The sequence below is a fragment of the Uranotaenia lowii genome, chromosome 3, assembly GCF_029784155.1.
Source record: "Uranotaenia lowii strain MFRU-FL chromosome 3, ASM2978415v1, whole genome shotgun sequence".
NCBI classification, from domain to species: domain Eukaryota; kingdom Metazoa; phylum Arthropoda; class Insecta; order Diptera; family Culicidae; genus Uranotaenia; species Uranotaenia lowii.
In genome coordinates, this window is record NC_073693.1 from 78,300,226 (window position 1) to 78,315,381 (window position 15,156).

General features: G+C 36.9%; 1 protein-coding gene across 2 annotated transcripts in view; it reads left to right on the forward strand.

Moving 5' to 3' along the window:
* The window catches only part of LOC129757038 (pikachurin), an 865,561-nt gene extending 856,233 nt beyond the window's left edge, over window positions 1-9,328 (forward strand). For both annotated transcript variants that reach the window (XM_055754138.1, XM_055754139.1), the window contains one exon: window positions 6,823-9,328. In XM_055754138.1, the coding sequence (XP_055610113.1) occupies window positions 6,823-6,977 (155 nt within the window). In that variant the 3' untranslated portion in view covers window positions 6,978-9,328. The remainder of the gene's footprint in view (window positions 1-6,822) is intronic.
* Window positions 9,329-15,156: the final 5,828 nt, after the last annotated feature.

The window sequence follows — 15,156 nt, forward strand, 5'->3', positions numbered from 1 at the left end:
TCTAAGCCAATATCGATCAAAAGCAAACTTGAACTACACAACTTCTTAAGCAAACATCTGATTCAACTTAATAATGACACACCGCTAGCTCAAAAAGATACGCCTTCTCCTAAGCGCAAAAGAAATTAAATATTACTTTCCTCTCCTTGATCAACTATAAATAAAAATAAAAATGGATACCGCCTTGAATAGCATCTACGATAATTTAGATGATTTTAATCTTAATTGTCGCAGTCAAAATAATAATTTAAATTATATAAATAATGTCAATGATAGTAATAATATTAGCATTAGAAATAGTAATAATTTTAATAATAGCAATATCAATAATAATAATGTCAATAATAATAATAGCCTTAATCTAAATCTTAATATTAACAATAATCATAATTATAATCAAAGTCATAACTATAGCAATAATAATCAAAATATTGATATTTCTCAGTTTAACACAAAAAATAATCATAAAACTCTCAAAATTTTGCAATGGAACATCTGTAGTATGAATAGCATGGACAAATTTGATAGTATTCTTGAGACCATCGAACATTTAAATGTAAAAGTTGATGTGATTGTAATTAGTGAAACGTGGCTTACTAAAGATAATTGTTCCATCTATAATATACCTGGATTCATTTCTATTTTTTCATGTAGAGAACAGCCTTACGGTGGATTGGCTATGTATGTTAATAAGAACTTAAATTTTAAACCAAAGATTAATGTTGCTTGTGATGGTTTTCATAGAATAAGTGTTGAAATAACCCTCTGTGGTCAAATTTTAGACGTACATGGCATTTACAGACCACCTGCGTATCCTTTCAATTTGTTATGTGATCAATTTGAATCCATTCTTTCGACTGTACCTGACACACATTCATGTCTAATTGTTGGTGATTTAAATGTTCCTGTTAATCTTGTCAATACAAATGTTGTGTGCAAATACAAATCATTATTGGAGTCCTATAGTTTTGCTTGCACAAATTCGTACCCAACCCGACCTAGAAGTCAAAATATCCTAGACCATGTAATTTGTAAAATTAAATATATCGAACGCCTTTCAAATCATACGATACTCACAGATATAAGTGACCATTCACAAGTACTTACTACTTTAAAAATATTATCAGAAAAACAAAGAATGGTCTTGAACAAAGATATCACGGATCACACTAAACTTAATAATTTGTTTTCGGAATTTTTAAGATCTTATGTCCCAGGAGACAACGTAAATAACGGCATTGAAGAAATAACAGCTACATACAATCGTATATTCAAGCAGTGCACAAAAACAGTATCTAAACAAATAAATTTGAAAGGAAGATATTGCCCTTGGATGTCCTTCGACCTTTGGGCCTTGATAAAACTGAAAAACAACTACTTAAAACGTGTTAAAAAACATCCTAATGATAGTTATCTAAAAGAAATGCTTCAACACATTAATAAAAAACTACACCATGATAAGAAAACTTGCAAACGTTTATATTTTGAACGTCTACTGAACAATACCCCCCACTCTAAACTATGGAAAAATATCAACCAACTTTTGGGAAAATCTAAAACATCTCCATCGATCAATCTCATGCAAGGTGAAAACCTCATAACAGACAAAAAATGTGTTGCTGATAAGTTCAACAAATATTTTTCATCGATCGGATCAGATCTTGCCAAGGAAATACCAATTGAAAGGGAATATGATGTCTTGGCAAATATTAACGAAGTGCGGAACTCAATTTTTTTGCAACCAACTGATGAAACTGAAGTTAGATCGATCATACTTTCTCTTAAAAACAAAAAAAGCTGTGGATCAGATTATTTCCCTACCAGCGTAGTAAAATATAACAACATTCTTTTTTCGCCTATCCTCAAAAAATTCTTCAACTTAATAATAGAATCAGGAAGTTTCCCGGATTGTCTTAAAACAGCAAAAGTGACTCCTATATTTAAATCGGGTAATCCTGAAGATGTTAATAACTATCGACCTATATCTAGTCTCAGCGTTTTTAGTAAAATATTTGAGAAATTGCTCATAAATAGAATTCTAAGTTTTCTTAATAATAATAACGTTCTATACAAAATGCAATACGGGTTTAGAGCAGGTTCAAGCACCCTCATCGCGATTTCTGAACTTGTCGATTCCATAATTGAAAATATAGATTCTAAGAACATAGTTGGTGCATTATTTCTAGATTTGAAAAAAGCCTTTGATACACTTAACCATGACATCTTACTGGCCAAATTAAACAAATATGGACTAAGAGGAATAGCTAACGATATTATCAGAAGTTATCTCGAAAACAGAAAACAATTTGTTGTAGTTGAAGGAGTAAATAGTGAACTAAGGAATATAGGCATAGGCGTTCCTCAAGGCAGTAACATTGGGCCATTACTCTTCCTTCTTTATATAAATGATATAAGTAATCTTCCACTAATTGGCACAGCTAGGCTTTTCGCTGATGATACAGCTCTGTTCTATTCAGGAAAATCTGCAAGTTCTATTATAGATTACTTGGAGAATGATTTAAAGCTGCTATCAACATATTTCAACAGCAATTTACTCTCACTAAATTACGCTAAAACTAAATATATGTTGTTTCGCTCGTCGAGGAAAGTAATACCACCACACAGGGACCCATATATGAACCAGTTTGTCATACAAGAAGTACATAGCTTCAAATACTTAGGTATTTATTTAGACAATACTCTCTCGTGGAAAAGTCATATACAAAATTTAGAAAAAAGAATTTCACCTCTCTGTGGAGTGCTCTGGAGGTTAAAACACTTTGTTCCTCAACATGTTCTGTTGAAATTTTACCATGCATTCATCCACTCAGTTTTACACTATCTCATATCAATTTGGGGAAGAGCATCTCAATCACTTTTACAAAAACTACAATCTCTGCAAAACAGGTGTTTAAAAAATATTTACAGGCTTCCCATGCTATACCCAACTAAACTTATTTACTCTTCCAGTTCCCATAACATTTTACCTTTAGTAGATCTTTGTGATTTCCAAACCATAATGTATGTTTTCGATAATCTGCACTCATCAAATACTATCCAAAACCTGACCTTTACTACTGGAGTAAGAACACACAACACCCGCCGTTTGAATTATTTGCAACGTTGTCGATCGATAACTACTTTAGGACAGAGAAGAATTTCCTTCATAGGACCAACAAAATACAACAACTTACCCAATGAATTAAAAGAAATAAATAGTCGCCCAACTTTCAAAATAAAATTGCTTCAAATATTCAAAGAAAAACTTAGTCAATAAAACAAGTCGAACAAAGCTAGTTTTAAGAATTTTTTAATTTGTAGCGTTAATCCTTTGTAAATTTTAGTTTAGATGTAGAATGTTTTATAAATTTTTTTGTTTAATTGAAAGTGAATCTCTTAAAAGGAAATCTCTTTCCATTGAGATTCATAGTTGTAAGTTAGTTAAATTAGTATCGTCACATTTCCTCGCACTAGATTATAACCATTTTGAGTTCTCAGCATGAGTAAAATTTTGTTCGCGTTTTTAGTTTAATATTTCTTTGTCCAATTGCCAGACGTGCTGAGAACAGTAGCGTCCATTACCAGGGGGCTCAATCGAGCCTTTTGGTGTGGGGGAGTGTGGTGGGTCGCTACAAAAAAAAAATATATATTTAAGTTTTTCAAAGAATCGTTCAGACCCGACCCAGCCGTTTGGATACGTGTCGTAGAAAGTATTGTATGCTTAAGGTTAAAGATCATCGTTCTTTTTGGCAAATATTTCTACATTCATCTAATTCGATATAGAAAAAAAACAAATTCAAATAGCTTGACATCTGTTTTGAAATGTTTTGTCCCATATTTCACTTGAACCCAATCTCGTTTGGGATAAACGGTCTAGAAGCGACAAGTCATCTGATGTCCTTCCAGCTAACGGTGACATTTTCAAAATCAAAGAAATCTCTACTTAAAAAAGATCTGATGAATTATACATCTGGTTGGAAATTATCGACTTAAAAGGTCACTATCTAAAAAATCAAACTCATTGATGTAAGTCCTGCTCATTTTTTAAAAACCGGCCAGTTTTTCTAATTTGAAACATTGTTGTTAGAACTGTTTGTTTACTAATTTGATGTCATCTTTCAAATTTTTCATTTGAATTTTACATTTGAGGGAAAATTGAAGATGTAAATTATAATCTGAAGCTTGTTTATTGAAACAATCATGATAGATTTTTTGTCTTAAATTCAAAATCTGTACTTAAATTAAAATGAAGAATCTTTATGCCTTATCATGATCCTGTATGAAGCGCCTCGATTGAAGCTGTAAATTCAATATTTAATTCAGAGTCAAGATTGTTTTTCAAAATTTCTGTAATGATTGTTGATGAAGTTTCTGTACCTTAATTATGAATTTGTATTCCCCTATGAACCTCAAATTCAGAGAATACGGTTGATTCTGTGTGAAATTCATAATGAATCAAGCATATAGTGTGCAACTTTTCTTATTTCCGGAGCTCGTTGTAGGATTCAGATGAGATATAAAAGCCAAATAGTTCAGTGAATCAGAATATACAGTAGGTCAGTTGGTTCTGCATATTCTGAATCACTAATGTTTTTGACTTTTCTATCTCATCTGAATCCTACACTACGAACTTAAGATTTATTTATTTTTTAATTTAGGCAGTTTTCTTGTTAGATTATTATAGGTACCTTGAGGCGATTATCAATTGGTCGGGATTCGACAAGACCGAAATTAGATATTTCATGTGATCATTTTACCATCACATTTAGACTCTTATAAAGCCGTCGTGGCTACACTGGTCGATTTATGATTACACAATAAGCATAAAATTGAATTTTAACAGTTATATGTTTGCACCAAGCTCATTCTGGTCGAACCAAAATGTTAAGAAAATTGCCATGCACTAGCAGGCATGTAGGAGCCTACTTATAGGCGCTTTACGAGCAGCACCCAACTTGTATGGCTGATGCTTGAAACATAGTTTTTTTGGTTGAACCAGAGTTAACCGAGCCACACAAATTTCGCACTTTTTAAAATGCGGAATAGCTTGTTGTTGTTTTTACCTACCGGTTGCATTCTGAACGACAGTAAGCAATAAAATAAAGCATCTTTTATCGTTGCATGTTAAAAATCCTAACATTCCCTCAAGTAAATTGGAAAACAAAGCTCAAGGGATTCGGTTCAGTCTGGCTGAACGAAATTTTCACAAATGCTAACAATCCATAACATGAAATTTTTAGCCACGGAACGTTATTTCTCATTCAATTTATCAGATATTAGGTAGTTCTTGACGAGACGAACAACTGTTAGAATCGAAAAAACCAACACACGTAAAATCATTTCGCACAAAATTAATTTTCATGACCAAAACAGGCTTTCATCTTTACCTTTCAAGTGGCTCTTGCTGCAATAGATAACTCTATTTTTTTTTTCAAATCGGCGTGCAGTTTGGTCTGGAATTAATTTTTCAGTCCCATTCATTTTGATTAGGTATTACTTATTTATTCTTTAAAAAATAAGTAAGATATTTTTTTCATGGTTTTTCAAATACCAATCGTAACGTACACCAATGAACTCATTGAAAACAACCGCGCCGCTGCTGATCACATCCACATCACATCTCTGGCACATTTCCTGGTTGATTAATAAATCTAATTCTCGCTCTGGTTCTTCTCGTGGGTACGTGTGCAGGTCTAGACCAGTATATGGCTTTTTGATTAGACAATTTCCCATGATTATGCAAGAGGAAAATTTTCCACACACCGACCGCCAATAATTTGGTGCAGCTAATTTGAGTGCAAATAATTGCTGGGAATCGGAAAACAAGTTTGAGGTTTGGTAGAGGCGCGTTTTTCCCTTTTTTTAATGTGGATTTTCCTAGGATTGTTCCCCGGTTAAATGATGATTGGAATTAAACTGTTGAATCGATTGGGAGGTGATTGATTGCGCGAAACTGTCGGACAGCTGCCACCACTTTCTGGCGGCGGCCGGCACGATATGGTTTGGTTTGGCGGGTTTTTGGAACGCGCAGTTTGAAGGTTTAGCGGTTAAACTAGTATAGCTAAACAGTTCAGTTAAACTGGAGCTGTGAACTTATTGATTATTAAATAAACATCCAATGGTTTAGAGAAAATTTTATTGAACGTAGAATCAAATTTCAATGGCGTTGTCGGTATTGACCGGTTAACTCACCTTTGAGTACCGGAAAAGAAACGCCTGTATGTATACTTACATTTAAATTAGCTTGTTTCCCATCCATGTACTATCGCTCAGTTGAAAGCGCCTTCAGGTAGGCAAGAGATTATTGATATCAATACGTCAAACGAATATCGTGACTTAGGAATGAGCGATTACATTAATTAATTTATCCTTGAGATTAAATATAGTAGCTGATCGATAGAAGGACGACTGACTGCACTTTATTTTGTTCTTCGCAACGAAAAAACGACGCAACGAATTGAAAACAACTTTAGTTCCCCAGCAAATGTTTTCTGGCAGCATTCGTACTTAAAACATCCAAGTTTCGGAAAAAAGTCAATCCACGATTACATTTCGTTGCTCGATTTCCTGTTTAAAACGTAACACACCTGTCACCGGCACGTCGCCCCGAGAAATCAACCGCAAAACGTGCCTCCCATACCGCCATTCGTCCGGAATTGGCTTGCCGTGTCCGGGACATCATTTTCCACACCGCAAGACAATCCTGGGCGCTGAAAATTGCCATAGCCACGGCATCAGAACACTAATTTGCATATTTTATATTTCCTTCCACTTTCCTCCACTTTTTCTCTGTCTAACCATTTTCTCATTTTTTGCTTGCAGGTGGCCTTCCGGCGGCGTCTTTCTACACCCGGCAACGGTACACTTCCGGCATCGTCGGCTGCATCTCGGAGCTAATCCTGGCCGGAGAGCTGCGGCTAAACTTCGATTCGACGATACTGGGCACGGCACACAACGTGGAACCGGGTGCCCCCTGAAGGTAAATTTAGGACGAGGCCTTGCCGGCGCTGGCGTCGTCGCAGCTGGTGCTGTTAGAGACACCGACGTCGATGAGCCCGGAACCGGAAACAGCAGCGTCGATGGCGAACGGACACTGGCCCAAGCGATCGAACGGCGCAGTAAGGGTTGCTGGAGATTCACCGGGGAAGCGTAACATCAACTGAACGTCCATCAGAGTAAATAGAAAGAGTTTTTTTTTGCGATAACTAGAATCTAAAACAGAGAGTGGTACGAATCTGGCGAGATGAAGTAGGAATGGTAGCCTGAAATGATGATGGTCGATGAGTGTGGTTGGCAGAAAACGGATGAGCAGCATGAAGAGAACCAAATTTCAAAACTAGTTGAAACGGAATAAACGAACGAGTGAATGAACGGTCAGATCAACTACACACCGATTTAGACTAAATTAAATTTTATATAAGAGATTCAATTTAGAAAGCTACGAGTACGTGTAAGATTTAGGCTAATGTATTGTAAATGTTTTAGAGGATAAGTTTTAACTGAATATCTGCCCACGGAAAAAGTTCGCTGAAAATTGGTCGACGATGAAAATTCAAACAGCATTGAATCAGAAGAGTGGAATTCATGGCCGAAGTAATCATTTTTAAGACCAAACCACGTTAACCACTTTTCAACCCTTCAAACTTATATTTGATTTCTCTTGTTCTATCACTTTACTCCAATATGCTGAAACTCAAATGAAAACCTCAAATCTAAAAATTTAGTACTTTATTTTACCAATGGCCATGAATTTCATCAAAACTGTTCAATTTCTTCACTTGAACCTTTTTGAAAGTCAAACACCGTTACAAAACATATATAAGTCAATTCGTTGGTTTGCCTTAACGTTTGCTTACGTTAATCAGATGATTTTGATACTGTTGAGAGACTGAAGTTCGGTCGTCATCTTTCAACGCTCATTTCATCCCAACTCGAGTCATGCAATACCTTGAACATGTGAACCAGAACAATAAATCCACCATATCAATTTGGACACAGCCAGAAAATCTACAACTTAATGGTAAAAATGTTAACATTACAGTTTCATTATTGGTCATAACAGTTTCCTTTAAATGTTTTTCAAATTAAATTCAATCACATTCGTATTTAAACCACGGAGACTGTCATTTAAGTAAAAAAAATTGTCCAGCTTGAAAAATCAAATTTTGTGTAATGTTTTTTTGCCTAACACCTTATAAGTTTCCCTTGAACAATAATCTGTAAATAAGACACTTTCTTGCTTATAAAAAAAAATATAAACAAAAAGCTGGAATATACGAAACCCATTCTTATACAACACCGACCGCAACAACACGATTATACATCTAGGCTATAACAGAAAAAAAAATAAACAAATGGAGAGCGAATTATTTATAACCCAGAAAGTCTCCGGATTTAATTTTCTACAAACGGAAAACCGACCCAAATGCTTTGCCTCCTTGAGAGTTCTAAAACAAAAAATCAGCAAACACGGCAGCACAGCTCGAAGTTGTTGGCAAAAAAACAAACGAAACAAACACTACAACAAAAGATAAATATTAGTTTGTGTGCGATGTGTAAATATAGTCAAAAATTAGCAAAAACGCAAAGTATCCGCTTATCGATGTTCAAAGAAAGTAAAAAAACTAAAATCAGAGAATCTTGAAACAGTTTAACAGAATAAAGAAAAGTAAAAAAAAAATACAACAGAGAGACAATGTGATGTGCAACAATCGTGCTAGTAGATTTTCTATGACTACAAGGAAATAAAGAAAAAAAAAACACGCTAAAAATGGCGGCGCGCCAGTGCTGCTAGGTTGTTTTGTTTCCACCCTTTTTTTCTCGTTTCTGAATGTGAATTTCCCAAGGCTTAAAAAACAAAGATGTGGCAAGCTAACAGTAAATTGACAAATGAAGCAAACCGTTCAGTTAACTATAGAAGTATTTTATAGGCACACCTACACGTGGCTAATATTAGGTGAATGTATAGCAAATTTTGTGCATATCAAACAAGAGGAAAAAGTCAATAATCGATGGAAGAAGGTGAAACATTAAACCAAAAAAAAACAAGAAGGAAAAAAAGACAACCCTTTACCGTCATCGAATTATCAATCAATTGTGTGTTGTTACGGTTATTTTCGGCTCTTCAATTCAATGTAACACTGCTGTTTTTTGGTAGATTGAACGAACATGTTTTCATCAGTAGAGGCTAGTAAAAATACCCACAACAACCATGATGTGAAGCGATTTTTGAGTTAACTGCTTTTAGGTTTGTTGCACAAAGTGTGACACAGCATTTACTGCGTAATGGAATATGTATATTACAGAAATAAACAGTATTGGGTTTTGACGTTTTCGCTTCATTAATTTAATCCGAAATTTTAAAACATTTGATTCAAAACATTTGATAAAAAATTTCTCAAAAAGTGCAAAATGTTCAAGATCAATTGCAGACTGTTTCAACCAAATTATAAACATTTTCGGTCTCAAAATATTGTTTTACTGTCTTTTTTTTTAGAAAAAGCTCTAAAAATTCAAGAGAAAACTTGAAAGTTATTTTTTCGTCAAATATTTTCAAGTATACCATCCCTACGGAGGAAATATTTCATGTGCGAAATATTTCAACTTGCACGCAAGTTTAACTTGTGAGCAATTTTCAACCCCTAGATTTCAAATGGTACTATACTTTTGGCAACGATATTCTATCTGACGAGAAAAAAATCTTTCACGTTTTTAATCTTATCAATCGATTTCATTATGAAAATGTAGTTGTTAACATATATAATATATAAATAAAAAAAAAACTTTCTCCATTCTTATTATTGAGTTGTTTATTTTACACTAAATTGTGTGCAAGTTTATAAGACTGTATCATCTCGAGTTACCAGAGTTCTACTTGGGAAGAGCGCTTGTAATTCCTGCTGGTTTAAAAAAGATTCAATTGTATGTAACCATGAAAGCTTTTTCTGTTGTACACCGCACTGCGAAGCAGAACCTATAAAAGTTGTGACAAAACCTCATTTTTCATTCCTCGGATAAAAATTCTGATATTTATATTTTTGAACACGAGATTGATAGCCTATCTCAAATCTACCAAATATTTCGAAAAATTCGATTTTTTGAGAAACTTACTCAAAAATGGAAGTTGGGGGACATTATTTTTGAAAAATGAGGAAATAATTAGAGAGATCTTTATCGCTCTGTAGAAAATAACCGGTTTTAATTTAATTTTTTTTTTAATTATTTAGTTCATCTTTGGTTGGAATACCATACAGACTAACTTAAAACTAAGAAATACTACTTAATCCTAATTTAAATCTACGTTTACACATATCGAAATTAAAAAGATGGTACACTGAGTTGAAACGTTCACAACATTTATCTATGGGATGGTTTTGGCCATATGCAGTACGGTGAAAAGGTATCCTGAGGAACTGACGTTGTCGTAGTGTCCTCGTTGATATGTAAAGGTTGACGCGTTCCAATACGTAAGCAGAGTCAAGACGATTTTTTTTTTTTTTGTGACGATACTAATTTAACGAACTTACAACTATGAATCTCAATGGAAAGAGATTTCCTTTTAAGAGATTCACTTTCAATTATACAAAAAAATTTCCTTAGTTTAGTTAAGACATCAAAAATACAGGGTGACAAAAAAGTCCGGTCACACTTTTTTGGGGTCGCCTGTAGCCTACACGTTGCATCTCTCTGGTGCCTTCTATATGTCAAATGAAAGGGCTAACTCTGCTGCCCAATGTGGCAGAGTTTCGTTTCTGTGCATTTTGTTTACATTGAGTTGTGAGGAGCGCTGATGTGGTCTAGTGGATAGGCTGGTGCGAGTCTGGTAACCCAGGCGTACTGGGTTCGATTCCCGGTATCGGCAAGAAAAAACTTTTGGGTTCGAATCTCATAAGTTTCCGATTATATATTTCAGAGGGAATGCATCTGGGGTTAATGTGAAGAGACTATTGCAAGCGGAGTGGATTGCCAACCATTGTAGGTCTCTGAAGGTTGGATGCCTTCTCTCGACGAACCATCGGCCGTGGAAGCCTGAGAAGCAATTCGAAAGCCAAGCCACACAGACATAGGCTGGACCTTGCTACCGATGGGGGAACCATACATACATACATACATACATTTTGTTTACATTGAGTTGGGATCCATGGCAGAGTTAAGGGCAGCTGTTATCACTGCTCGGTTTTGCGCGCAGATAACGAGATTATTTTTTCGGACTGGAAGCTGTTCGTTTTGGAGCAAACAGTCAATCGCTAAAATGATCGAGTTTGGAGTGTGAGCCTCCAGCAAGCTCCTGCGGACAAGCTGGACGTTTCCCGGTTCTAAAATAAGACGTCAGTCTTGCTTCCAGACAGATGGCGCCCCGTCCCACACCGCAAAGGTTGTTCAAGCGTGGTTTGAGGAAAACTGACCGATTTCGTTTCGAAGAATGAATAGTCTCCGTCGTCTCCGGATCTGAATCCACTGGATTCAACGACTATTTTTTTTTGTTTCGATTAAAGTCGTTTTACCATCTTTACGGCATTCGCGACTTTATCAACGTTCCAGTTGGCGGACAAATATTGAAAAACTTATCCGGTACAACTGTGTTCGATATTAACTCTTGAGCTCGAACTCGCGGACATCGGCTCAGGAAGCAACAGACTTGCCAACTAAGCTATATCACAAGCCCTGAACGACTATAAAATGAAAAATTAGGAGCAATTCAAGCGAGTTATCACGAAAATCTGGGATGAGATGCAGATGGAGCAGGTGCGCGCCGCTTACGACGACTTTCCGAGACGTCTGAAGCTGGTTCGATTAGATAAAGGTGGTGTAATTTCGAGATATCATCTGTGAAGTATCTTTATGAGTTACTAAATAAAGCTATGAAAGCCAGATTCAGATTTTATTCTTATTCTTTGAAATATAGAGATTTTTCAGTGTGACCGGACTTTTTTGTCACCCTGTAAATGTTTGTTGTAGCTCGGTACGACGTTTTTCGAGCGAAACAATGCTTATCAGAGCACACCTTTGCTCGTACGGCGGAAGTCGAAGTGGTTCGTTCCAAGGAAGTCGCCGGAGAGCGTACCTAACGAAGCTTCGCTGGACACGTTCAAGTCGGTAGCAGTGTGTACTCTGAGTAGGAGCCCATACCTGAGCGGCATATTCCATAATGCTACGAACCGAAGAGCAGTACACTGCTTTCAGTGCATAGACGTCGTCGAAGTCTTTCGTGCTACGACGCAAGAATCCTAATGCAGCAAAACCCTTCCGAACGTGAGCGCGATGTGTTCAGTGAATGTTAGTTTGTAGACAATTTTCACTCCCAGGTCGAGAATGGATTTGACATTCTCCAATGTTATATCAATCCGAGAGTTGATATTCGAAGTTGACTCTGTTACGTGCACGAGTGAAGTTAACTATCTTGCATTTTTTGGCGTTTGCCGTCATTCCATTTAAGCGGCACCAGTCTTCTAATCTGCCGATGTCGTTTTGTAAGGCAAGATAGTCAACGGAACTGCTAATTCTTCTGAACAGCTTCAAGTCATCAGCATAAAGCAAAGTGTCGGATTGAAAAGTATTACATAGGTCATTCACGAAAACTATGAACAGAAGGGGTCCAAGGTGACTTCCCTGCGGTACTCCAGATGGGGTGTCGAAAGTTCGTGATCGTGAATTCCTAATTTTCGTGAAAGCCTATCGGTTCAATAGATATGAGGCAATCCAATCAAGTGACCAAACTGGAAAACCTAGGCGATCCATCTTTGCAAGGAAAATTCTGTGGGGGACACGGTCAAACGCTTTTGCAAAGTCAATATAGACTGAATCCACTTGACAACCTTTCTCCAGACTTTTACTCAGAAACTAACGTAACACATCAGATTCATCACCGTAGACCGTTTCTTTACGAATCCATGCTAAGACTCTGAGATGAGAGGTTTTATGGCAGCATACAATCGCTCGTGCATTAAAACTTCGAAAATTTTTGAAATTGAATTCAGTTTTGAGATTGGGCGGTAGTTTTCGACGTGATGAGCATTGCCTGATTTATAAATCGGAGAAATTGCTGCAACCTTCCAAGCACTGGGAAATGTCCTTTCGTTGAGCGATCGATTTAAAATACTGCAAATCGGAGCAGCTACAGATGCGGCGCAATGTTTCAGAACCACAGGAGGAATGCCGTCAGGACCAGATCCTTTCGTTGGGTCAACTGCGGTCAGCTTCTCGTAGATATCCTGAACGGAAAAGCACGGCAAGGGCAAGTTTATGTCGTAAGACTCGAGCGGTGCGAGGTAGCTGTTGTCTGTGCCATTACTAGGTGGAGAATAAACGCTTTGGAAGAATTCAGCAAACATATTTGCCAATTCGGTCAAGCTGGAGGAGATGACACCGCGGAAGCTTACATCAACGGGGACTGCGGCGTTTTGTTTTTTATTTTTGAGATGTGTCCAAAATTATAAGGGGTCATTTTTCATGTTTCTTGAAAACGCGAAACATGTCGACGGTGAAGCAGCTCGTTTGAACTTTTAAATTCGTTTTCTAAGCGTCTAAGATGATGTTTGCTGTCTTCAGAGCGAATTCGATTGAAACATTTGCTTGCTTTTCGAAGCTGGTTGCGTAGACGACGAAGATCAGAACTCCACCATTCGTGTTTCCTAGATATGAATGTATGGCGGCGCTTTAAAGGAACATTTTGTTTCACGTAGAACAATTCGACAGCAGATTCCACGTTTGAAGCCACATCAAGATATTCCCAATTGGTTGAGTCGAGAGCAGATGCAACTATCTCGAAATTACAGTTTCTGAAATCAAAATCGAGTTCACCAACAGGCTCTTCAGAAGGTCCAACGTCAAAGTTAACGTCGATGCAAAAAATATACGGCTTGTGATGGCGGTCCACCGGAACTATCGGGGTGGGAGATTCAATCATGTTTACTTTGACGGGATCGTTTGAGAAGACAAGGTCTAAAAACCGTAGATTGTTGTTCGGTACGCCGCAAAGCTGATGTAACCCAGTGGAGAATAGCGTTTCAGATCGAGCGATTTCAACTTCGGTTGAGGGGTTTGTCGGTAGGTAGCTATGAATGTCGAGATCATATGTCCAGTGGAGGTGTGGCAGATTATAATCACCCACAACAATGACGAAATCTCTGACAGATGCTTTACTGATAATCTCTTGAACGGCAGTAACATGTGACTCATAGTTTCGGAGGCAGCTATTTGGTCGTAGATAAATGCAACACCGGCCGATGTTGACTTTCACAGCGGTTTGTTCAAGATGTTCGCAGTTTTCAAAGACCAGAGGGATTGCACTGAGTCAACGTTTTACGGCAATCAACACACCTCCTCCTCGTCGAGCCGTGCTCGTGGATGAACTGCGGTCACAACGATAAATGGAGTAGTTTGAGGCTAGTTCGCCAGAATATTATTATTCAACCAGGTTTCAGTGATCAGTATGTAGTCGTAGTCACTTGCTGAGAGCGCGTTGTAAAAAGCTGTAGTCTTGGTACGCATACCGCTGTGTCGGAACAGAAAAAACCTCATTGAATCCGTTTCCAGTGAATTCCCTGAAGCGAATGCCAACAGGCCAGGTCTCGGTGGCCAGTGCTTTACTTCTTAATTCAGCTTTTATGTCCACTTTGAAAGAGACGAAAGAGATCGTGTTAATGTCTCTACCCCTTGGTACGAGTTTTCTTATTTTGATATTGTCGTCACCGAGTTGATTTCGAATCATGTCCAGGACTCTATCATCTGAAACTCTGGGGTGTATTCCTGCTAGATAAAGCGGAAACGTAGGCACGACGGGCTCGGAAGTTTGCGATGAGATGTCAGTATGCTCAGAGTTAGTCCCGATTTTAGATGAACGTTAGCCAAATGCATAAAATTTTCTGACATTTCATCAGTTTTTATTAATTTTGAACAAATAAAATTTACAAAATATATTGTTCTAGTTATAGAAAGACTAGTTTGACTTAAAAATCACAGATTTTCACCAATTTCAAACATCTTAAAGTATAGTTTTTCAGCAAAACTCCGTGTCGAGTTTCATATCAAAATTAAGAACTAAGTTTTAACTTTTTGAAACAACAAAAAGAAGTTGCTAATACAGGACCTTAATTTTCGTTCAAAAGTGTAGAGCGTATTTGTTCATGATATTTTTATGATTTATGTTATGGTATA